The sequence below is a fragment of the Myripristis murdjan genome, chromosome 6 (genome assembly GCF_902150065.1).
Source record: "Myripristis murdjan chromosome 6, fMyrMur1.1, whole genome shotgun sequence".
In the NCBI taxonomy this organism is placed as follows: domain Eukaryota; kingdom Metazoa; phylum Chordata; class Actinopteri; order Holocentriformes; family Holocentridae; genus Myripristis; species Myripristis murdjan.
In genome coordinates this window covers 34816082-34835625 of record NC_043985.1, presented here as the reverse complement: position 1 = coordinate 34835625, position 19544 = coordinate 34816082, and the positions used below count along the sequence as shown (strand labels likewise).

Below are 19544 nucleotides of genomic sequence, written 5' to 3'. Positions count from 1 at the left end.
GGAGCATGCTGGGAAAACCAAACCTCCATTCAGCCTGTCTGCCTGCTCTGCTCCTGTCTCTTATAAACACAATTCATCAGATGAATGTGAGCGGATCAGCACCACAGAGCAGGGGGAGGGGCTGAACAGGTGGCCGGCTCAGCCCCTCAGGGGCAGCAGGGCTGGGAAGGCTGAAGGCAGCGGGGCTGGGGGCAGCAGGACAGGGGGCAACAGAGCTAGGAGCAGCAGGGCAGGGGGCAACAGAGCCAGGAGCAGCAGGGCTGGGGGTGACACAGCTAGGAGCAGCAGGGCTGGGGGTGACACAGCTAGGAGCAGCAGGGCTGGGGGCAACAGAGATGGGAGCAGCAGGGCTGGAGCAACAGAACTGTGAGGACTGGGGGCAGAAGAGCTGGCAGAGCTAGGAGAGCTGCGGGCAGTGAGTTTGAGGGCATTGGGGCTGGGAGGGCAGGGGGAAGCAGGGCTGTGGGCAGTGGGGTTGGGGGGAGCAGGGCTGGGAAGGCTAGAGGCAGCATGGCTGGGAGTGCTGGGGGCAGATGGGCTGTAAGGGTTGGTTGCAGTGGGGCTGGGGGAACACAACAGGGCTGCACTGTTACCTGCACAGGTAAACTGAACTGAGCCTAGCTACAGGTGGGTCTCAGCCACCGCCAATGTTCAGCTCTCACCACCAGAGGGCAGTGATGCAGAGTTTATGGTCAACTAAAAAACAATGGGGTATCACAGCCCAGCCATTCAGCATTCAAAATCCTGCTCATCTGGTTGGCTGCTACAGCTTCTTCACTTTCAACAGTCTTCAACTACCACTACTGCTGCTGCTGCTACAACTTCTATTAATAATACTAATACTACTACAACTATTACCACAAGTACTACTAGTACTATTACAGCTACTAATACTACTACTGCTGCAACTATTACCACATCTAGAACTACTACCACTACTACAACTACTGCCACCACTACTACTGCTACTACAACAACTACCACTACTAAGACTGCTAGTACTACTATTGCTGCCACTACTACCACCACCACTACTACTGCTGCTGCTATTACCACTACACGGAGGTAATAGCACTGACGGAGGTATAATATGAAATAATAATTTATTTAAGGCAGTTTAAAAAGTTGCAATAACAGCAACGGTGGTCGCTGGAGTTACTGAAGTCAAGTAGCTATTACAGCTAACCCACTACTACTAACACCTGTAAATATTTTCCGTTCATTAACGTCATCAGCAGTGACGCTGCTCGCTCCGCTCCGCACGGCGCGCTCAGACACTCAGCGGCGCCACGAGCCTGAGGTCCGAGTCTAACCCCAACCCTGAGAGACAGGCGACGACCTCACAGGTCACTTCACATTATATTGTGGATTGGCCGCGATTACCCAGACAGGCTAACATCTCATGTAATTACAAATAACGGCAGTTATTGCCAAGTTACTGAACATGTACCTGATGTTATCTGGATTTAAATATCTGTAAGCGCGCCAAACGCCAGCTAGCCGTTAACTCGCCAAACACTCTGCCGTCTCTTTAGCTAGCAGCGGGAAGTTAACAATATTAGAAGCTCGCATGAAACAGGAGGGACAGCGCAGAAACACACGCATTTCTCCGCTTAACGGGACATTTAAAGCAAAGGACACCGTCAGCTGAGCTAACAGTGAACTTTGTGCTGACTTACCTCGGTCGGTTTACGGTCTGTGGTCGGTCCGTGTGAGGCTCCGTTCCCACCGGGATCAGAGGGATTGAACCAAGGTTACCGCAGCAACGCGGCGGTGGGCGGGGCCAGAGCGGCTCCGGGCCAGAGCGGCTCCGGGCGGGGCCAAAGTTACGTACATTCGTGAACTGTGAGCAGCAGCGGTTTTTGATGTGGGTGAAGTGGGCAGCCGCCGGGCTTGTTTGTTTGTTTGTTTTTTTATGGCACGTGGGGGCGGCACAAGCAGTTAAAAAAAAAACATCTGCGCCTCAAAGCGGTTTTCAGTTATGAATGCAGCTGCAGGCGCCCCTGCGTGCTAAAAAAGGTGCCGTGCACAGCATGGCCGGCTCTGGAGGGGCGCCGGCAGCGGTTGTGACGGTCTGGGAAACTGTTGGCGCACGGGGCGTGGGGGCGTGGGAGCGGTAACAAGCGGTAACATAGAAGGACGCAAGGGAGTACTTTGGCCTAGGGCGCCAACATAGGCAGAACCGCCACTGACTGTGGGTGTTTTTTTTTTTCTTTTTTCTGTTCTTCAGCACAGTCATTATTTTTGAAATGTAGGTCCATTTCAGATGTGTATTCTGGATTTACCGGATCATTTGCATTTATGTGCATAACACTCTCCACATATAATAAAAAGATAGGTAGGTATAATATAAAGTAATAATTTATTTAAGGCAGTTTAAAAAGTTGCAATAACAGCAACGGTGGTCGCTGGAGTGACTGAAGTCAAGTAGCTATTACAGCTAACCCACTACTACTAACACCTCTAAACATTGTCCGTTCAGTAACGTCATCAGCAGTGACGCTGCTCGCTGCGCACGGCGCGCGCAGACACTCAGCGGCGCGCGCAGACACTCAGCGGCGCCACGAGCCTGAGGCCCGAGTCGGTCCAACCTGAGAGACAGGCGACGACCTCACAGGTCACTTCACATTATATTGTGGACTGGCCGCGATTACCCAGACAGGCTAACATCTCATGTAATTACAAATAACGGCAGTTATTGCCAAGTTACTGAACATGTACCTGATGTTATCTGGATTTAAATATCTGTAAGCGCGCCAAACGCCAGCTGGCCGTTAACTCGCCAAACACTCTGCCGTCTCTTTAGCTAGCAGCGGGAAGTTAACAATATTAGAAGCTCGCATGAAACAGGAGGGACAGCGCAGAAACACACGCATTTCTCCGCTTAACGGGACATTTAAAGCAAAGTACACCGTCAGCTGAGCTAACAGTGAACTTTGTGCTGACTTACCTCGGTCGGTTTACGGTCTGTGGTCGGTCCGTGTGAGGCTCCGTTCCCACCGGGATCAGAGGGATTGAACCAAGGTTACCGCAGCAACGCAGCGGTGGGCGGGGCCAGAGCGGCTCCGGGCTGTGGGCGGGGCCAAAGTTACGTACATTCGTGAACTGTCTGTGGGTGTTTTTTTTTCCTGTTCTTCAGCACAGTCATTATTTTTTCAGATGTGGATTCTTCTTCTGGATTACCGGATCATTTGCATTTATGTATAAAACACTCTCCATATAGAATAAAAAGGTTTAAAAAATCATTATAGTTAATATATTTTTTTTCTGTATTGGAATTGAATGTCCTTTTTTTAAAACTTTATATTTCTCTCAAAAAACTACTCAAAATATATTCATCATGTACAGAGAATAATTTAACATGTAGAATTTAAAAAAATCGTGACCAATGCATGTTTGTCTGTTTTTATATTGGTATTATTATTGTTCTTATTACAATTTTAACAATAATTTCTCCTAGTTTTGCAGTCATATCACTGTGACACAATGGATTACAGCAGAACAAAGTGCAATGATTTTGAAGGTATTACAACTTATTTCTCTACTCCCAATACCTGTCTTTAATATTGAGGGCTTAATTTTTTATCATAATAAGATACAACAATAACACATTTGTCACTGAATGAGTGAATGAATGAATGAGTGAACTAATTTTTTGAGTCATGCCATAATAATGGGATGACACACAATTTTAGCAACATGGAACACAAAGTCCCAGGTCACTAACATAACAGTACAAACTGAAGAAACTTCATCAACAAATCTGAACGACCCTCCCTGGACTCAAATTAAACAGCATGAGCTTGACATACATTTTGAGAGGTCCCTGCGTGTGAAGGCCAGCCCAGGGCTAACTATAGCCCTGGGCTAAGTATAGATCAACTAAAACTGTAGCCCCGGGCTAACTATAGATCAGGGCTAAATGTAGCCACGGGCTAACTATTGATCAGAGATAACTGTAGCCGCGGGCTAACTGTAGATCAGGGCTAACTGTAGCCCCGGGCTAACTATAGATCAGGAATAACTGTAGCCCCGGGCTAACTATAGATCAGGAATAACTGTAGCCCCGGGCTAACTATAGATCAGGGATAACTGTAGCTCTAGGCTAACTATGGATCGGCGCTAACTGTAGCCCTGGGATAACCATAGCCTCCGGTAACTGTCTAACTGTAACTCTAACTGTAGCTCCGGCTTAACAAATGCAAGTGTGAAAAGGACTATACAGTTTGAATGTGAAATTGTGATTGGCTGTTTCTTGAAGCACTGCATTGTGGGACTTGTAGTTGACTTCAACAGAGTTGTCATTAGTTTGGAACAGATTCATGTCAGGTGACATGAATCTGTTCCAAACTAATGACAACTTGGGGCAAATAGCCCCGCCCACTCTGCATGACTCTGTCAGAATGTTTAAAACAGCTGAGTCCAGCTGCATGAGCGAGCGTGCACATCAGACCAGCGTGCACGTCAGACCAGTGTGAAGGAGCAGCCTGATTGGACAGGGAGAAGATGATCAAACAGCTGATTGTCTGAGGCCTGATGATCAGCTGGTTCAGTTTACTGTCTGTATGTAAACACACACACACACACACACACACACACACACACACATACACATTAACACATTCCGTACACATATACATGCATGGTCATGTGCACAAAGATGGAGGAGGATTACACTTTACTGCATGCATACACACACACTCTCACACACTCACACACACACTCACACACACACTCACACACACACACACATACTCACTCACACACACACGCGCACACACACACACACACACACACACACACACACACAGAGGCAGAGAATAGCCTCCCTAATCTTCCTCTTGGCTTAAAGCTGCTGAAGGAGCTTAATAATTTAAGAGGAAAACAGCATCAGTGCTTTTAAGGACATATGCACAGATTAGCCTGTGGGCGGGGCATGACCATGTTAGGGTGAGGCCACACCCACACACCCAACAGTCACGCCCACATGTGGCTTGGTGGGAGGGGCTTCAGCTGCAATCCAGAATGAAAACCTGTGTTCTTGTTGCATGCTAATTTGTTTAGCATGGAATTGGTTTACTGTACTATTTATGTTTAGTTTTTTGTATTATTTATTTTTTTCACATGTGTAATTCTGATTTGTGATTTTCTGATATACAAGTTATTGTCTATTTTATTGGTATGGGAATAAATAAATTTGATTGATAAGATTCATTTCATTGATTTTGTACACATATTGACCTGAATCACAGTGACTGACAGAGCATCTGAGGCCCTTTTTCAGTTTTTATTTAATTCTGATTTTCTTGTTGTCTTAAGTTCATTTATTTAATTTGATTGTTTGATTGATTGGCTGATTAATTTGTTCAAATCCCGGCCCACCACAAAAACTTCCAATAAAAACTTAAAAAATAGCAAGATTCAAGATTTCGTTATTGTCATTGCACAAGCTACAGTGAAGTTGAGCAGCAGTCCTCCTGATGCAGCATTCACACATCATTGTCATAAAAAAACTGAAAGAGTTCAAGCTAACTACATTGAAAATTGTTAAAAAGAAACAAAAAAAATAAGAGTTAAACTAAGGACCTACTTAAGGTGCTGGATGTATAAGTTAATATATGAAATACAAAAAAATCTATGTAGAAATATGTGTTTTCTGTAACCTAAAAAACAAGATATCAAAAACGGCACAAGTTATTAGCAGTGATGGGGAGCTGCAGTGTGTACAGCAGTTATGAATATATTAAAAATATGATATGGACAGTCATGGTAGAAAATACAGATTCTTAGCAGCTGAAACAAGTCTCTCTCTATTATAAGTGTGTGTGTGTGTGTGTGTGTGTGTATTGCACTTCGGGGTATTGTAAATTGATGAATGAATGTGTAGTTTATTTTTGGTCATACATTATAAGGAACAATACTTGACACTTTGTGCGAATTTACAACAAAATATTATCATCCCTGTTCACACTGATCCATCACACAAATTTCCCACATCAGATAAGCCACCAGCATCACAGCAGAAAGACATATGAAAGAAAATTTACTCTAATTTATAATCCCTAATTATTTTACATGTTTTAAAACTAGTTCTCACTTTACATGTTTCAAAAATCTATAACCCTCTTAAATAGTAAAGTCCCTGATGCTATGGCACTGAGACTGTGTCCAAGTATGAAGATGCAGTGTCAATGTAGAAAACATGTATGTTCTGCATCTAACAGGTTCTAATGAATTAAATTAAACTGAGAAGCCCCTCAAAGCCCCTCAGGGACCCCTGGTGGCCCCCGCAGCCCACTTTGAGAACCCCTGTAGCCTTATGATCCTGACTGACACATCCACTGGTTTAAATCTTTGGATAAATCAGGATGAAACTGCTTGAGAGACAGAAACAGAGCTGGCACCTGAACTTCAGGTAAACACTATTTTAACCTCCTCATTATTTTCTGCCTGTAACAGGAACACAGCTCTTTCAAAATGACCCTCTTTTACATTTTTAAAGACTCAGATTTTAATATGTATTTGACTGCTATTGAAATTTTAAAATTCAGAAATTACATATTGGCAAAACCACTCACATTGGAATTGATTTCTTTCCCTTCGCAAATTTTTAATTGTATTGATGGTAATTGATTTTATAATTTTATACTGAAGAGTATTGCAGCGTTCTTTGGATGAGAAGTAGATGTAACGTGCACCTCACGTCAGCTTCTGGACGTGACTTTATTCTAATAAAGGAAAAAGAGGAAGACGACTCGTCCGATGTTTGACTACAACCCCCACAATCCCACGGGCGTTTCCGCGATACAACTTTTGACCAATGAGAGAGCGGATCTGTATCACGTGATCCCGAGCGCATCAGATTTGAACTGGGTTTGGTCCCGGGGCTGCGGACAGAAGAGCAGCCGCTCCGGGAGACGAGGCGGCCTCACCTGTTTGTTTCTGCGGAGCTTCTCCTACCGGCGCCTCGCTTGTTTCACTTCAGCTCGTTTAAATCAGCTCTCCGCCTGTTTTAAAGCTGATCTGAGGTCTGCTAACGCTAACCCTGCGGTTTAACGGCGCCGCTCGCTCAGCAGCATGCTAACGCCAGCTAGCCTGCGAGCTAACTGACTGCTAACTGGAGCTCAGGTCATAACAAACAGGTCCGCGGTTAGTTTGAAAGTTTACAGATTTAATTTAGATTCAGTTTGATCCGTCTGACCGGCCAGCAGCTCAGGGCTCGTTGTTAAAATCACCGAGGTGGTTCGTCAGTGTGTGACCTGTTGACCTCAGACAGACAGACAGACAGACAGACAGCAGGATGGAGCTGCAGGCTCACACAGGTAACACACACACATACACACACACACACACACACACATACATACATACACAATTAATTGTCAAAATAATCACAGTGTGAATTTCCCCTGCATCGTGCAGCTCTGGTAATAATGATTCTAAATGTGTGTCGTGTGTTTCCCAGCAGAATATTTCTCTCTGGCTGATGAGAAGTTTGACTTTGACGTTTCCCTCTCACCTGCCAGGTAACCTCGGGCCCTGTAATGTTTGTGTACAAAAGTTAAATAAAAATAGTTAATTAAATTTTGTTAATTTATAATACACCAGTTGTAGTTTATTTATTTATTGTTTTTTTTCTCATGTCCATTTAGGGAGGAAACAGCTTGTTGTTGTTGTTGTCAGTGATGTCACTTTTGTTTGTTTGTGTGCAGCTCCAAAGAGGATGAGGTGGAGGAGGACGAGGTGTTTGTGGGGCCTGTTGGCCACAGGGAGCGCTGCGTGTCTGTGGGCGTGGAGAGGCAGGTGGCGGCAGGTGAGCCGGGCTGGAGCCCGCTGCCCGGCGAGCAGTTTGACTCCATCAGCCAGGAGGCAGAGCAGCTGGCCAATCAGCTGCGGAGCAACGTGGCGGCTGACAAGGACACTGAAGACTTTGTGCAGGAAGCCGAAGCCAAACTGGGCATGCTCAGCCAGGCGGCCGGCGCCCTCAGCCCCATCAAGAGAGAGACGTTCTGTGTGCAGGACAGTCCCATGAAGCAGCTGCCGCCCGCCATCCAGCAGCGCCTGCTGAAGGCCGCCGCCGCCGCCCCGGGCACCAAGCCCCGCCTCAGCACCTCCAGTCCTGTGAGGGGCGCCAGGCTGCCGGCCAACTCGCTGCTGAGAGAGAGGGCGGGGCTGAGCGTAGGCACCGTGCTGCCCAGCAGGCCCGCGGCTCCGCCCACTTCCTCTTCCAAAAGCCGAGCAACATCAGAGAGGAGCTGCAGGCAGCCGCCCAGCAAGGTGAGACCACGCCCCCCTGACCTCTGACCTCACCTGCACAACAGCGTGCTGTGACATCACAACGACCCAGCTGCCAAGTCCTGTGTTTGTCATGACGTCACTGTGCTCACGGCGACGCCCGGTGACCGGCTGTGACCTCACAGTGACATCAGAGAAACACATGGATATGAGGCTGTTATGTACTTAATGTTTATATGAATATATCTACATATTAATGTTCTACCACAGCTCGTTTACATGAGTAAACAAACAATGATCTGACGTGTTTGAGGAAGTTTGGTCGTTGGCGTCTCAGTGATGAGCGCTCGCTCTGATTGGTGCCCTGCAGGTGTGTGACATCAGGGGTGTATTCAGTGGCGTTACGATACGTAACGTGTGATGTCGTCTCACTGAATGATCTGTTTGGTCGTAACGTTTTGTAACAGAGCAACATGCTTCACAGGTAGTTTTCCTCCGTGTTGTGGGCGTGTCACAGGTGTTATCCAATCAGCATCAGCCTGTATTTAAGCCTCAGCCATTTAAAACGACAGTGCTTCATTAAGGCTTCCAAGGTATTATTTAAGTGTAGCCAATGCTCATCATCTGAAGAGGTAAAAGCACATGATGTATGTGGTAAACATGATGAGAGATCAGACATAGATGATTGTTTTTCTTCAATCATATGGCAACTTTTATTCAACTTAAAGCTTAAAACACGGTGGTTAAAAAAAAAAAAAAACCCTTTTATTCCATTTCCTAAGCAGTGGTTGGTAAGTCTGGTCTCAGTGACAGTTCAGCTCACAGGAGGAGCAGAAACACAGCAGAGAGCAGATCCGTCTCCTCAAATGTTTCCTCTCGTCCTAAAATGAGCAGCAAAGGTCGGCTCAGTGTGGTCAGGAGCTCCAGCTTCCACAGAACCTCTGACCCGGGCCGGAGGTCTGATCCGGGCCGGAGGTCTGACCCGGGCCGGAGGTCTGACCCGGGCCGGAGGTCTGACCCGGGCCGGAGGCCTGACCCGGGCCGGAGGCCTGACCCGGGCCGGAGGTCTGACCCGGGCCGGAGGTCTGACCCGGGCTGGAGGTCTCCTCCTGCGTCTGAGCGCTGAAGCAGAGGCAGTGTGTCCACAGTCTTTTGTAGCCCCTGTTATTATTGATCCATTTAAAGTGATGTCATCCTCAGTCAGATCTTCCCCCACAGTCACCAGGAGAATGTCCCTCTGGGCTTCCATCCCTGCAGCGCTGTGTAATGCATCAAGTTGTTCAGAGCTTTTTTGTTTCTGTTAGCTTGACGTGACGTACCTGGTTTGTGTTGCAGGTGGCTCCGCCCCGTCCGGCCAGCAGGGCGGCGTCCTGTGACGACCTGCTGTCCGACTCTGCCAGCGTGGCCTCTGACGTCAGCGACTCCTCCCTCAACTCCAGCCTGCCGGGCAGGCGAGCGCTGGCTCCGCCCACCAAGGTGCCCCGCCCTCTGCTTGCCATTTTCATGGTTACACACACACACACACACACACACACTCCTTGTTTTCTATGTCGTGCTGGTTCTGTTGTTGCCATGTCTATGCTCTGTTTCCAGGTGTGTGTGTGAATTCTGTTTTTTTTTTTTGTTTGTTTGTTTTTGTTTTTTTAATATAGTATTTATTAATTTGTTTACTTTTTCTCTTTTTTTTTTTTAAACAGAGCCGCCTTCGGAACCCTCCAGCTGTCAAAGCCCCGCCCCCTCAGAGCAAGAGAGCGTCAGACAGGAGGAAGACGTCCTCCTCCTCCTCCTCAGTGTCCAGCTTCAACTCCAGCCTGTCCTGTTCTCCTGCTGCCAAAGGTCTCACACACACACACACACACACACACACACACACCCTCTGATTCGCCTGCAGTCTGAACACAGTCAAAAGGAACAGTTCACCCAAAATACAAACAACATGTCTCCACTTCCCCAAAAGTGTGTGTGTGTGTGTGTGTGTGTGTGTGTGTGTGTGTGTGTGTGTGTGTGTGTGTGTGTGTGTGTGTGTGTGTGTGTGTGTGTGTACTGGAACTATGTGCTCACCGGGTCAGACTGACACAAATGATCCAGAAACCATCTGAATGGGCAGATTTATTTATGCACTTATGATTTTTTGTATTTTGTGTGAACTGAACCTTTAACGATTCAGAAAAGACTGAAGAGGTTCCAGAAGTTACTAACCAGGTGCCGCTTTTTACCCATAATGCTTTGTACTCACAGTGGGGCGTTCTGTGTCTCTTCAGGAAAACTCAACTCGTCTCTGAACACCAGTGTCCCGCCTCCTGCCGCCAAAGCTCCCAGCAGCCTCGGCAGACCGGCCAATCCCGGCGCAGGTGTGGCCAAACCCCGCCTCCCGCCGGCAGAGCGTCCGGCCGGCAGCGGCGGCGCTGCAGCGGGGCGGCGCTCGCTCTCCGTCCAGGCCAGGAAACCGTCGGAGGTTGGCCGCTCCACGCCGCTGAAGCCGAGCAGAACCGGGCTGCCACACCCGGCGCCGGCGCTCCACACCCCCGCCAAGACCGCCACGCAGAGGAGCGGCTCCCTACCCAGCATGCCCTGCTCTGCCAGCTCAGCCCGCCTGCACAGCAACAACAAACCCAAAGTGCCGGTCGCCCCGACGCCCAGTGGGCCAATCAGAGCAGGTGAGGCCCACTAACCTGTCACAGATCACACACACACACACACGCACACACGCACACACACACACACACACACACACACACACATACATGTTTGAACCTGCTATTGATCTATTGATTGTGTTTCTGATCAGCTTCCTGTCTCAGTTTCCTCTCCAGATGCAGCCCGGAGCCTGAAGCCCAAGAGACTGATGGCAGCCAGCAGGTGTGTGTGTGTGTGTGTGTGTGTGTGTGTGTGTGTGTGTGTGTGTGTGTGTGTGTGTGTGTGTGTGTGTGTGTGAACCTCATCCTGACTGACCCCTCCCTGTCCCCCCTCAGTCCTCTGCGGTCGGCCGTGCAGGCGGCGGACCAGGTGACGCCCCCTGCTGGTGGCAGCAGGTCTCTGCAGTGTAAGGCCCGCCGCGCCTCGGCCCTGCCCACCCCGCTCAGCCGCAGGACGTCCTGCATCCCGACCAGGACGCCCGGCAGCCTGGCCCGGCCCGTCCGAGCCGGCCCCGCCCCCAGCTCCGCCCGGACACCCACCCGCATCAGGTGACGAGGCTTCTGTGTTATAACGAGACAGATCCTGGATCAGATCACGTGAGGCATCAGGGCCCAGAGGTGCTGCTGTGTGCAGACACACCTGATGTGAGGTCAGGTGATGTGTCAGGGAGCTCTGTGGCCTGTGATGCCACATCAGCTCAAGGCAGGTGAACCAGCAGGTGAACCAGCTGATTTACAGACAGTTTGACCCATTTAACACTTCAGTCAAAGTCAAACTTGTTTTTTAACTCATGCTGGATTAGAAGAAAACCACCAAACCTGGCAACGTGAGGCCCCGGGTGAGGCCCCGGGTGTGGCCCCGGGTGAGGCCCCGGGTGTGGCCCCAGGTGAGGCCCCGGGTGTGGCCCCGGGTGAGGCCCCGGGCACCAAACCTGTCTGCTGTGTGTGAACAGTTTGTGTTTGACATGAGAGCGAGCAGGTGGCTGGTGTTAAAGCACCTGCAGTATGAACACACCCACCAAGTGTGTTTCCATGGCAACCCAGCATCAGCTCCTGCTCAGGCCGCAGGCCCTCCTTCATCAGGTGATCATCACTCCTGATGTTTTCAGGTGTTACAGGAGCTCGTTTGGAAGAACTGAGTCTCTGCTGGCACAAATCAGCATCATGACTCAGGGTTTCCACTTCTGAAGAAGCAGCAGCGCCTCATGAAGCATCTCTGTGCTGCGTCAGGTCATGTGACCTGTGTGGGTGTGGCTAACAGTGACACTGTTTCTCCACAGCTTGCTGCCTGTTGCCGTCCAGCCGTTCAGCCTAGAGGAGGCGGAGCCTCCGGCCCCAGCCGCCTCTCCGGACGCAGGGCGGAGCTTCAGACAGGACAGTCCCGAGCCCGCCACCGACCTGATAGAACTGCAGTCTGCTGAGGGGGCGGAGCCTCAGGCACAGGACGTCTGCTCTGTTGAGGGGGCGGAGCCACGGGCACAGGACGCCCAGAAACAGGACGTCATTGAGGTACATGTCTGCAGGAAGTCACTTCCTGTTCCATTTTGAAACAAAATAAGTATCAGGATGCTTCAGTTACAAGATTTTAAATTCTAGGAATTGACTGGTTTTGATCTTGAAAATGATTCAATATTCTTATTCTTATTATTGTTCTCCTTATTATAATTATTATCATAAACATTTAAATCAGTAAAACGTGAGCGTGTGAAAGTGTGTATCCTGTTTTCATCCTGATGCGTCGCCTCAGGTGAGCGGCTCTTCCACAGATTTGCTCTAAATGTCAGACAGAAGGCCTCACAGCTCAGGCAGCACCTGTCCGTCCACAGGGGGGCGCCACTCCAACACAGCGTGCTGCTGCTCTGTGTTGTGATCTAGAAAGTGAATGAATGTCAGCCAGGTGAGGTTGTTGTCTCCTGTCCTGCAGGTGCTGCTGCTGGATCTCCCTGCTCCGACTCTGCAGCCGCAGGAGAAGCTGCTCATCGACCTGAGAAACACACCTGAGCTGATCCGCACCGCCAGGCCCTGCGGGGGGGGCGGGGCTCTGCAGGTCAGACACACTCACACACACTCTGATTGGTCCACTGGACCCTGCTGTCATCAAGCCACGGCCATCACCTGGCAGTGCTGTGTGTGTGTGTGTGTGTGTGTGTGTGTGTGTGTGTGTGTGTGTGTGTGTGTGTGTGTGTGTGTGTGTGTGTGTGTGTGTGTGTGTGTGTGTGTAAACCACAGCCACCAGGCTCGGTGCATCAAAGGGACAGTCTGTAATGTTTTGCTTGTTGGTTGATCAGTACCATCAGTCCACTGTTACCATGATGGACTCCCCCCCTCCACACACACACACACACACACACACACACACACACACACACACACCCACCCTCCAACACATTTCAAGCTGTTGAATGTCTGGACGTTTTCATTCAGTTTGGAAATAACATTATCTGTGTGTGTGTGTGTGTGTGTGTGTGTGTGTGTGTGTGTGTGTGTGTGTGTAGCTGATCGACCTGAGCTCCCCCCTCATCAAATGGAGTCCGGAGGACAGGAAGGAGAACGTCGAGGCTCCGCTCATCAACCTCTCCTTCTGATCTGAACCAGGAAGCTGGCAGCCCGCCTCCTGTCCAATCAGCAGCCGGCGTCCCAGCAGCTCGCCGTCTGACGCCGAACACTTTAGAGAAGCAGCCGCTTCATGTTTTTATGTTGGAAATCACAAAATGAACGTGTTGCAGCTTTGTGAAGGAGAAGTTGTATCTTTATTTGTTTTCAAATCTGAAATGTCTGAATAAATGTTGATTATTTAACTGGATTCACTTCTTCTGTGGTGTTGTTTCCAAACACGACGTGAGGCGCGGGTCACCTCACCTGTTTGACCCTCTGACCTCTGACCTGCAGCTGAGGAGTTTAAATCCTCAGTCTTGTCTGGATGAACAGCAGTAACACGTCTTGCCAGATCATATTTCTCAGACAGGATTGCATGTTTGATCCTTGTGATGTCACATTGCCGTGTAATGGAAGACTGACAATTCACAGAAAGTCAAAATTCCTCAGAAGACCCAAACTGTCAGGAAAATAGTAAAATCAACAAGAAAATTTCCTGAAAATTGATTGTGTGTTGTGAAATCTTTATGATTTGCTGAATGTTGGCATGGAAAATGTGGAGAAACTGTTGTGAAACATTTAAAATCACTGTGATGGAGCTTTAAAGGCGCTGTTTCAAATGGATTCCACAGCAGGCTGGGGGTCGAGGTGAAAACATGTCCTCAACAGGATGAGACTCACTGCAGCTGTGGAGAGCTGCCAGCAGGGGGCAGCATCGGGCCTGTCCTGCTGAAAGTGACCAGAACAAGCAAACAAAGGATCAGGGAGAGTCAGTGTGAGAGTTTAGAAAAGACAATAATCAATCTGTTCCATGTTGATCTAATAATTATCATTATCATCATTAGGTATTTAAATTAAATTGCAATAATAACTACCACAAAAAAATGTTTAAATAAATAAATTACTTTAAAAATGGTAAACTAAATAAATAAGATACTCCCCATTTAAAAACCACAACCAAATAAATATTTAAATAAATTTTAAAACCAAAAAGGAAAAAGAAGGTAAATTTTGTTCTATGAGTCCCAGAAGCAGCAGCAGCAGCAGGAGAAGGAGGGATGAAGAAGATGAAGGAGTGGAGTACAGCAACACTCAAGTAAATATGACACACACACACACACACACACACACACAAACACTGGGAAAAGGAGAATTAGTGTGTAAAAATACTCGAAGCACAAACTACATACAAAATGACTATGAAATTACGAGTCCAGTCACATGAGGGGATGAAGTTCCATACAGAGAATAACAAGAATGAATGAAAAGAGAATGAAGTGGCACATAAATCAAGTCTGATTGACTGACTGGCTGACTGACTGACTGACTGGCTGTCTGACTGACTGTCTGACTGACTGTCTGACTGACTGACTGGCTGACTGACTGCAGTGCACAGCAGCTGTTTCATCTCCCTCGGAGCCAGCCGGGGGGCCAGGGTGTCCCGGGCCCGCGGTGTGGGCGGCGCGGCCCTGCCGGGGAGGGCGGAGGGCGGGGGGGCATCAGTCGGACTGAAACAAACTTGTGGCGGAGCAGAGGCGATGTGACGGAGCGTCATGGCGTTTCTGTCCGTGTGGGTCTGGACCTGCTGCTTCCTGTCCGGGTTCTGCTTCCAGCTGCACGTGTCGGACTCCTCCGGTTCCGGTTCTGTTCTGGGAAGCGCGTCACTCGGACCCGGTTGGATTTATCACATCGACGCTGAAACTCCCGGCATCGTCCGCCGCCTCCTTCACATCAATAAGCGCAGCGGGACTATCTTCCTCTCCGGGAAGCTGCGGTGTGCGGATGTGCCGCGGAACCCGGTCCCGCTGCGCGTGCACATCCGCTCGCGCACGGCGGACAGTTTGGTTCTGATCCGGTTCCGCGTGTTTCTGCACGGCCGCGGCTGCCCGCTCGGCCCCGGGAGGAGGCGCCGTCAGCCCGGGCATGACGTTTCCATGACGCTGCGCTGCCGCCTGCCGTCCTGCCTGCCCTCTGACGTCATGTTGAGCAAAGTGAGAGAACACCTGCCTCACTTTGTTCAACACAAACTGCACCTGTCCTGTGAGGCGGGAGGACGCAGGATAACCTCCCATGATGCCAGCTTTCACCCACAATGCCTCAGGACTGATGAGCATGGTGACCTGGAGGCGGTGTGTACACTGAGGAGCCCCGCCGCCGCCGCCGCCGCCGCCGCCGCCGCCGCCGCCGCCGCCGTGCACGTCAGACTGCGTCCTACGTCTGTCCTCAGAGGTTTGCCTGGCGCTGATTTGTCCAAACGGCGCAGGCGGGCGGCGAACAGTGCCCCCCAGTTTCAGCTGCCCAACTACCAGGTGTCCGTCCCGGAGAACGAGCCCCCCGGGACGCGAGTCATCACGCTGAAGGCCCTGGACTCAGACGACGACGATGCCGGCCGGGTGCAGTACGACATGGAGGCTCTGTTCGACAGCCGCTCCAACGATTACTTCCAGATCGACCCGGACAGCGGCGGCGTCACCACTCTGCAGCCGCTGGACCGGGAGGTCAAGGACACACACGTCTTCAAGGTCACCGCCACAGACAACGGAAAGCCAAAAAGGTCAGCCACCGCGTACCTCACCGTCACCGTCAGCGACACCAACGACCACGGGCCAGCGTTCGAGCAGACGGAGTACCGGGTCAGCATCAGGGAGAATGTGGAGGAGGGGTTTGAGGTTCTGACCATCAGGGCCACAGATGGCGATGCCCCTTCCAACGCCAACATGCTGTACCAGATCGTGAACGAGGGGGGAGACACTGCCGGCTTTGAGATCGACCCCCGGAACGGGTTGGTCAGGATCCGCGTGCGTCCCGATAGAGAGACGCTGTCCTGCTATCAGCTGATCGTGGAGGCCAACGACCAGGGCCGAGACCCGGGTCCTCGCAGTGCCACGGCGACCGTGTTCATCTCCGTGGAGGACGAGAACGACAATTACCCACAATTCAGTGAGAAGCGCTACGTGGTCCAAGTGCTGGAGAGCGTGGTGGTGAACACCATGGTGGCCCAGGTGGATGCCACAGACCGGGACGAGGGGAACAACGCCAAAGTCCACTACAGTATTATCAGCGGAAATGTGAAGGGGCAGTTCTACATCCATTCGCCAACCGGCGCCATCAACCTCATAAATTCTCTGGATTACGAGACGATCAGGGAGTATAATCTGCGGATTAAGGCGCAGGACGGCGGCAGGCCTCCTCTTATAAACAGCACAGGGTTGGTGGTCATCCAGGTGGTGGATGTGAATGACAACGCCCCCATGTTTGTCAGCACTCCCTTCCAGGCCACTGTCCTAGAGAATGTGGCAGTCGGACACTCTGTGATCCATATCCACGCCATCGACGCCGATTCAGGCAACAACTCACACCTGGAGTACAGACTGACAGACACGGGGCCCGGCTGCCCCTTCATCATTAACGCTAACACCGGCTGGATCATGGTTGGTCTGGAGCTGGACAGGGAGACGACTGAATTTTACTCCTTTGGTGTGGAAGCGGTGGATCACGGGCTTCCCGCCATGTCTTCCTCCGCCAGTGTCAGCGTGACCGTTCTCGATGTGAACGATAACGTCCCTGCCTTCACACAGAAGCTCTACAACTTAAAGATCAATGAGGATGCTGCTGTTGGAGCCAGCGTGCTAATGCTCTCCGCCATCGACCGTGACACCAACAGTGTGGTGACCTATCAGATCTCCAGTGGCAACACAAGGAACAGGTTCTCCATCACCAGTCAGAGCGCTGGTGGTCTAATCACTTTGGCATTGCCGCTGGACTACAAGCAGGAGCGGCAGTACATCCTGGCGGTGACCGCCTCGGATGGCACGCGGCAAGACACCGCCCAGGTCTGCATCAACATTACCGATGCCAACACCCACCGCCCTGTGTTCCAGAGTGCCAACTACCAGGTTACGCTGAGCGAAGACCGCCCCATTGGCTCCACAGTGGTTGTTATCGCCGCCACAGATGAAGACACAGGAGAGAACGCACGCATCACTTACATCATGGAGGACAACGTGCCACAGTTCAAAATCGACCCCGACACGGGTGCCATAACCACACAGATTGAGATCGACTACGAGGACCAGGCCTCCTACACACTCGCCATCATCGCCAGTGACAACGGCATTCCTCAGAAATCAGACACCACATATGTGGAGATCATCGTGCTGGACGCTAATGACAACGCTCCTCAGTTTATCGGCGACCGTTACCAGGGGGCAGTCGCAGAAGATGCTCCTGTCTTCACTAGTGTCCTGCAGGTGTTTGCATCAGACCGGGACTCCGGCTCCAACGGCAGAGTCAGCTACACCTTCCAAGGTGGTGACGATGGAGATGGGGACTTCTTTATTGAGCCTTACTCTGGGATCATCAGAACTGCCAGGAAGCTGGATAGGGAGAATGTGGCAGCATACGACCTCAAAGCCTTTGCCGTGGACCGGGGCGTCCCGCCGCTCAGGGCACCGGTCAGCATCCAGGTGTTGGTCCTGGACATCAATGACAACGCACCTGTGTTCGAGAGAGACGAGCTGTACGTGGATGTGGTGGAGAACAGCCCTGTGGGATCCGTCGTGGCCCGGATTTCCGCTACAGATCCCGATGAGGGAACAAATGCTCAGATCCTGTTCCAGATCGTTGAGGGAAATGTTCCTGAGGCCTTCCAGCTGGACATTTTCAAAGGAGACCTCATTGCTCTGACTGACTTAGATTACGAGTCCAAAACAGAGTACACCATCGTCGTGCAGGCGACCTCAGCTCCGCTGGTGAGCCGGGCCATCGTTCACATCCGCCTGCTGGACGTGAACGACAACGAGCCTGTCCTGCAGGACTTTGACATCATCTTCAACAACTATGTGACCAACAGGTCTGACAGCTTCCCGGCCGGGGTGATCGGGAAGGTTCCAGCCCGGGACCCAGACGCCTCCGACAAGCTTCACTACAGTTTTGTGGAAGGAAACGAGCTGAACCTGCTGATCCTGAACCGGGCCAGCGGCGAGCTGCGGCTCAGCAGAGACCTGGACACCAACCGGCCCCTGGAGGCAGTCATGAAGATCAAAGTCACCGGTAAGAACATGTGTTTTTTTTTTTAACAAGTCCAGGGTCCAGTTGAGGCAGATGCCTGGACAACCCTGGGCATGTCTTATTATTCATAAAGAAAACACGATTGTTTAAAAACAAACATACATTTGAGAAAGTGATCTGGTGGGAAACATGTTGGATTATTTAATCTGACCTGCCCCGCTTACATGAGCAGGCTGATGAAGTTATTTTCACAGGTTCAGCTGTAAAAGGCTGGGGAAAGTGCTGGTGACACAGCGCTGATGAAATCTGATGTGAGCTGGCTTATAACTTTTACAGCTGAAATGTGCTCATAGAATAGTTATGACTTTCTAGCACAGCCACATGTAACACTGCTGGTGCTGAGTAACCTGTAATATGAAGTGACTATAATGTGTGAGAGGAATCGTCAGACATGATATTTTATCTCACACATTTGGCCTCAGTTCAGCCCCTCATCGTGTGTCAGCTCTGTTTCTGTCAAGCCCGACTTTTGTGTAGGAAGTGGCGTACGCCTCTTTCACACCCTGTTTTGTGCATATGCAACGGTTCTAAATGAAACCTCAGGACTGGACCTGGACCAGGACCAGGACCAGGACTGGACTGGACCAGGGTCTGAAGCAGAGTGAGAAGCTGCAGTCTTTGGTTTTGGCTCCTTGACAGCAGCAACAAGACAAAAGAGCAGTAAAGACAGACAGAGCTGAGAACACAGTAATAATATAAAGAATATTAATAATATAAATAATGTGCAGTGTGTGTGTGTGTGTGTGTGTGTGTGTGTGTGTGTGTGTGTGTGATGTCGCTGCGACCAGAGCATCTCTTTATCTCCATAAAACTTTATTTATTTTTTCAGCAGACGTGTCTCCTGTCAGGGTCGGCGGGGGTCCTCAGGGGGGTTCGGGACACATGAAGCCTGAACAAATTCACTTGAGCTCTTTCAAAAACATTTTATATTGAAAATGAAATTACCACAAAGTTACTCAAAGGTTAGAGAGAAGAATGAAAGAACATTACCAGAAAACGAAAAAAGAC

At 50.2% G+C, this 19544-nt stretch overlaps 2 protein-coding genes across 3 annotated transcripts in view; both read left to right on the top strand.

The window, feature by feature from the left end:
* Positions 1–6858: 6858 nt before the first annotated feature.
* gtse1 (G-2 and S-phase expressed 1) lies at positions 6859–13674 on the top strand. Of its 2 annotated transcripts, none has more exons than XM_030053089.1 (11): positions 6859–7322; positions 7469–7526; positions 7713–8277; positions 9571–9711; positions 9933–10071; positions 10497–10892; positions 11037–11094; positions 11208–11420; positions 12152–12380; positions 12796–12918; positions 13367–13674. In XM_030053089.1, exons 1-11 carry the CDS (start codon positions 7301–7303, stop codon positions 13454–13456), a joined length of 2034 nt encoding a protein of 677 aa, XP_029908949.1. In that variant the 5' UTR covers positions 6859–7300; the 3' UTR covers positions 13457–13674. The 2 variants fall into 2 exon arrangements, with proteins under 2 accessions (XP_029908949.1, XP_029908948.1); XM_030053088.1 differs by having other exon boundaries at positions 7466–7526.
* A 1345-nt stretch (positions 13675–15019) lies between these two features.
* The window catches only part of LOC115361036 (cadherin EGF LAG seven-pass G-type receptor 1-like), a 46560-nt gene continuing 42035 nt past the window's right edge, over positions 15020–19544 (top strand). Inside the window, 2 exon segments of the mRNA XM_030054271.1 lie at positions 15020–15581; positions 15696–18518. Coding sequence (XP_029910131.1) covers positions 15020–15581; positions 15696–18518 — 3385 coding nt within the window.

Coding starts and splice junctions, on each gene's coding strand:
- gtse1 (XM_030053088.1), top strand. CDS start 7,301: ATGGAGCTGCAGGCTCACACAG. Junction 10,072..10,496: donor CTGTTCTCCTGCTGCCAAAG/GTCTCACACACA, acceptor GTGTCTCTTCAG/GAAAACTCAACTCGTCTCTG. Junction 12,381..12,795: donor AGAAACAGGACGTCATTGAG/GTACATGTCTGC, acceptor CCTGTCCTGCAG/GTGCTGCTGCTGGATCTCCC.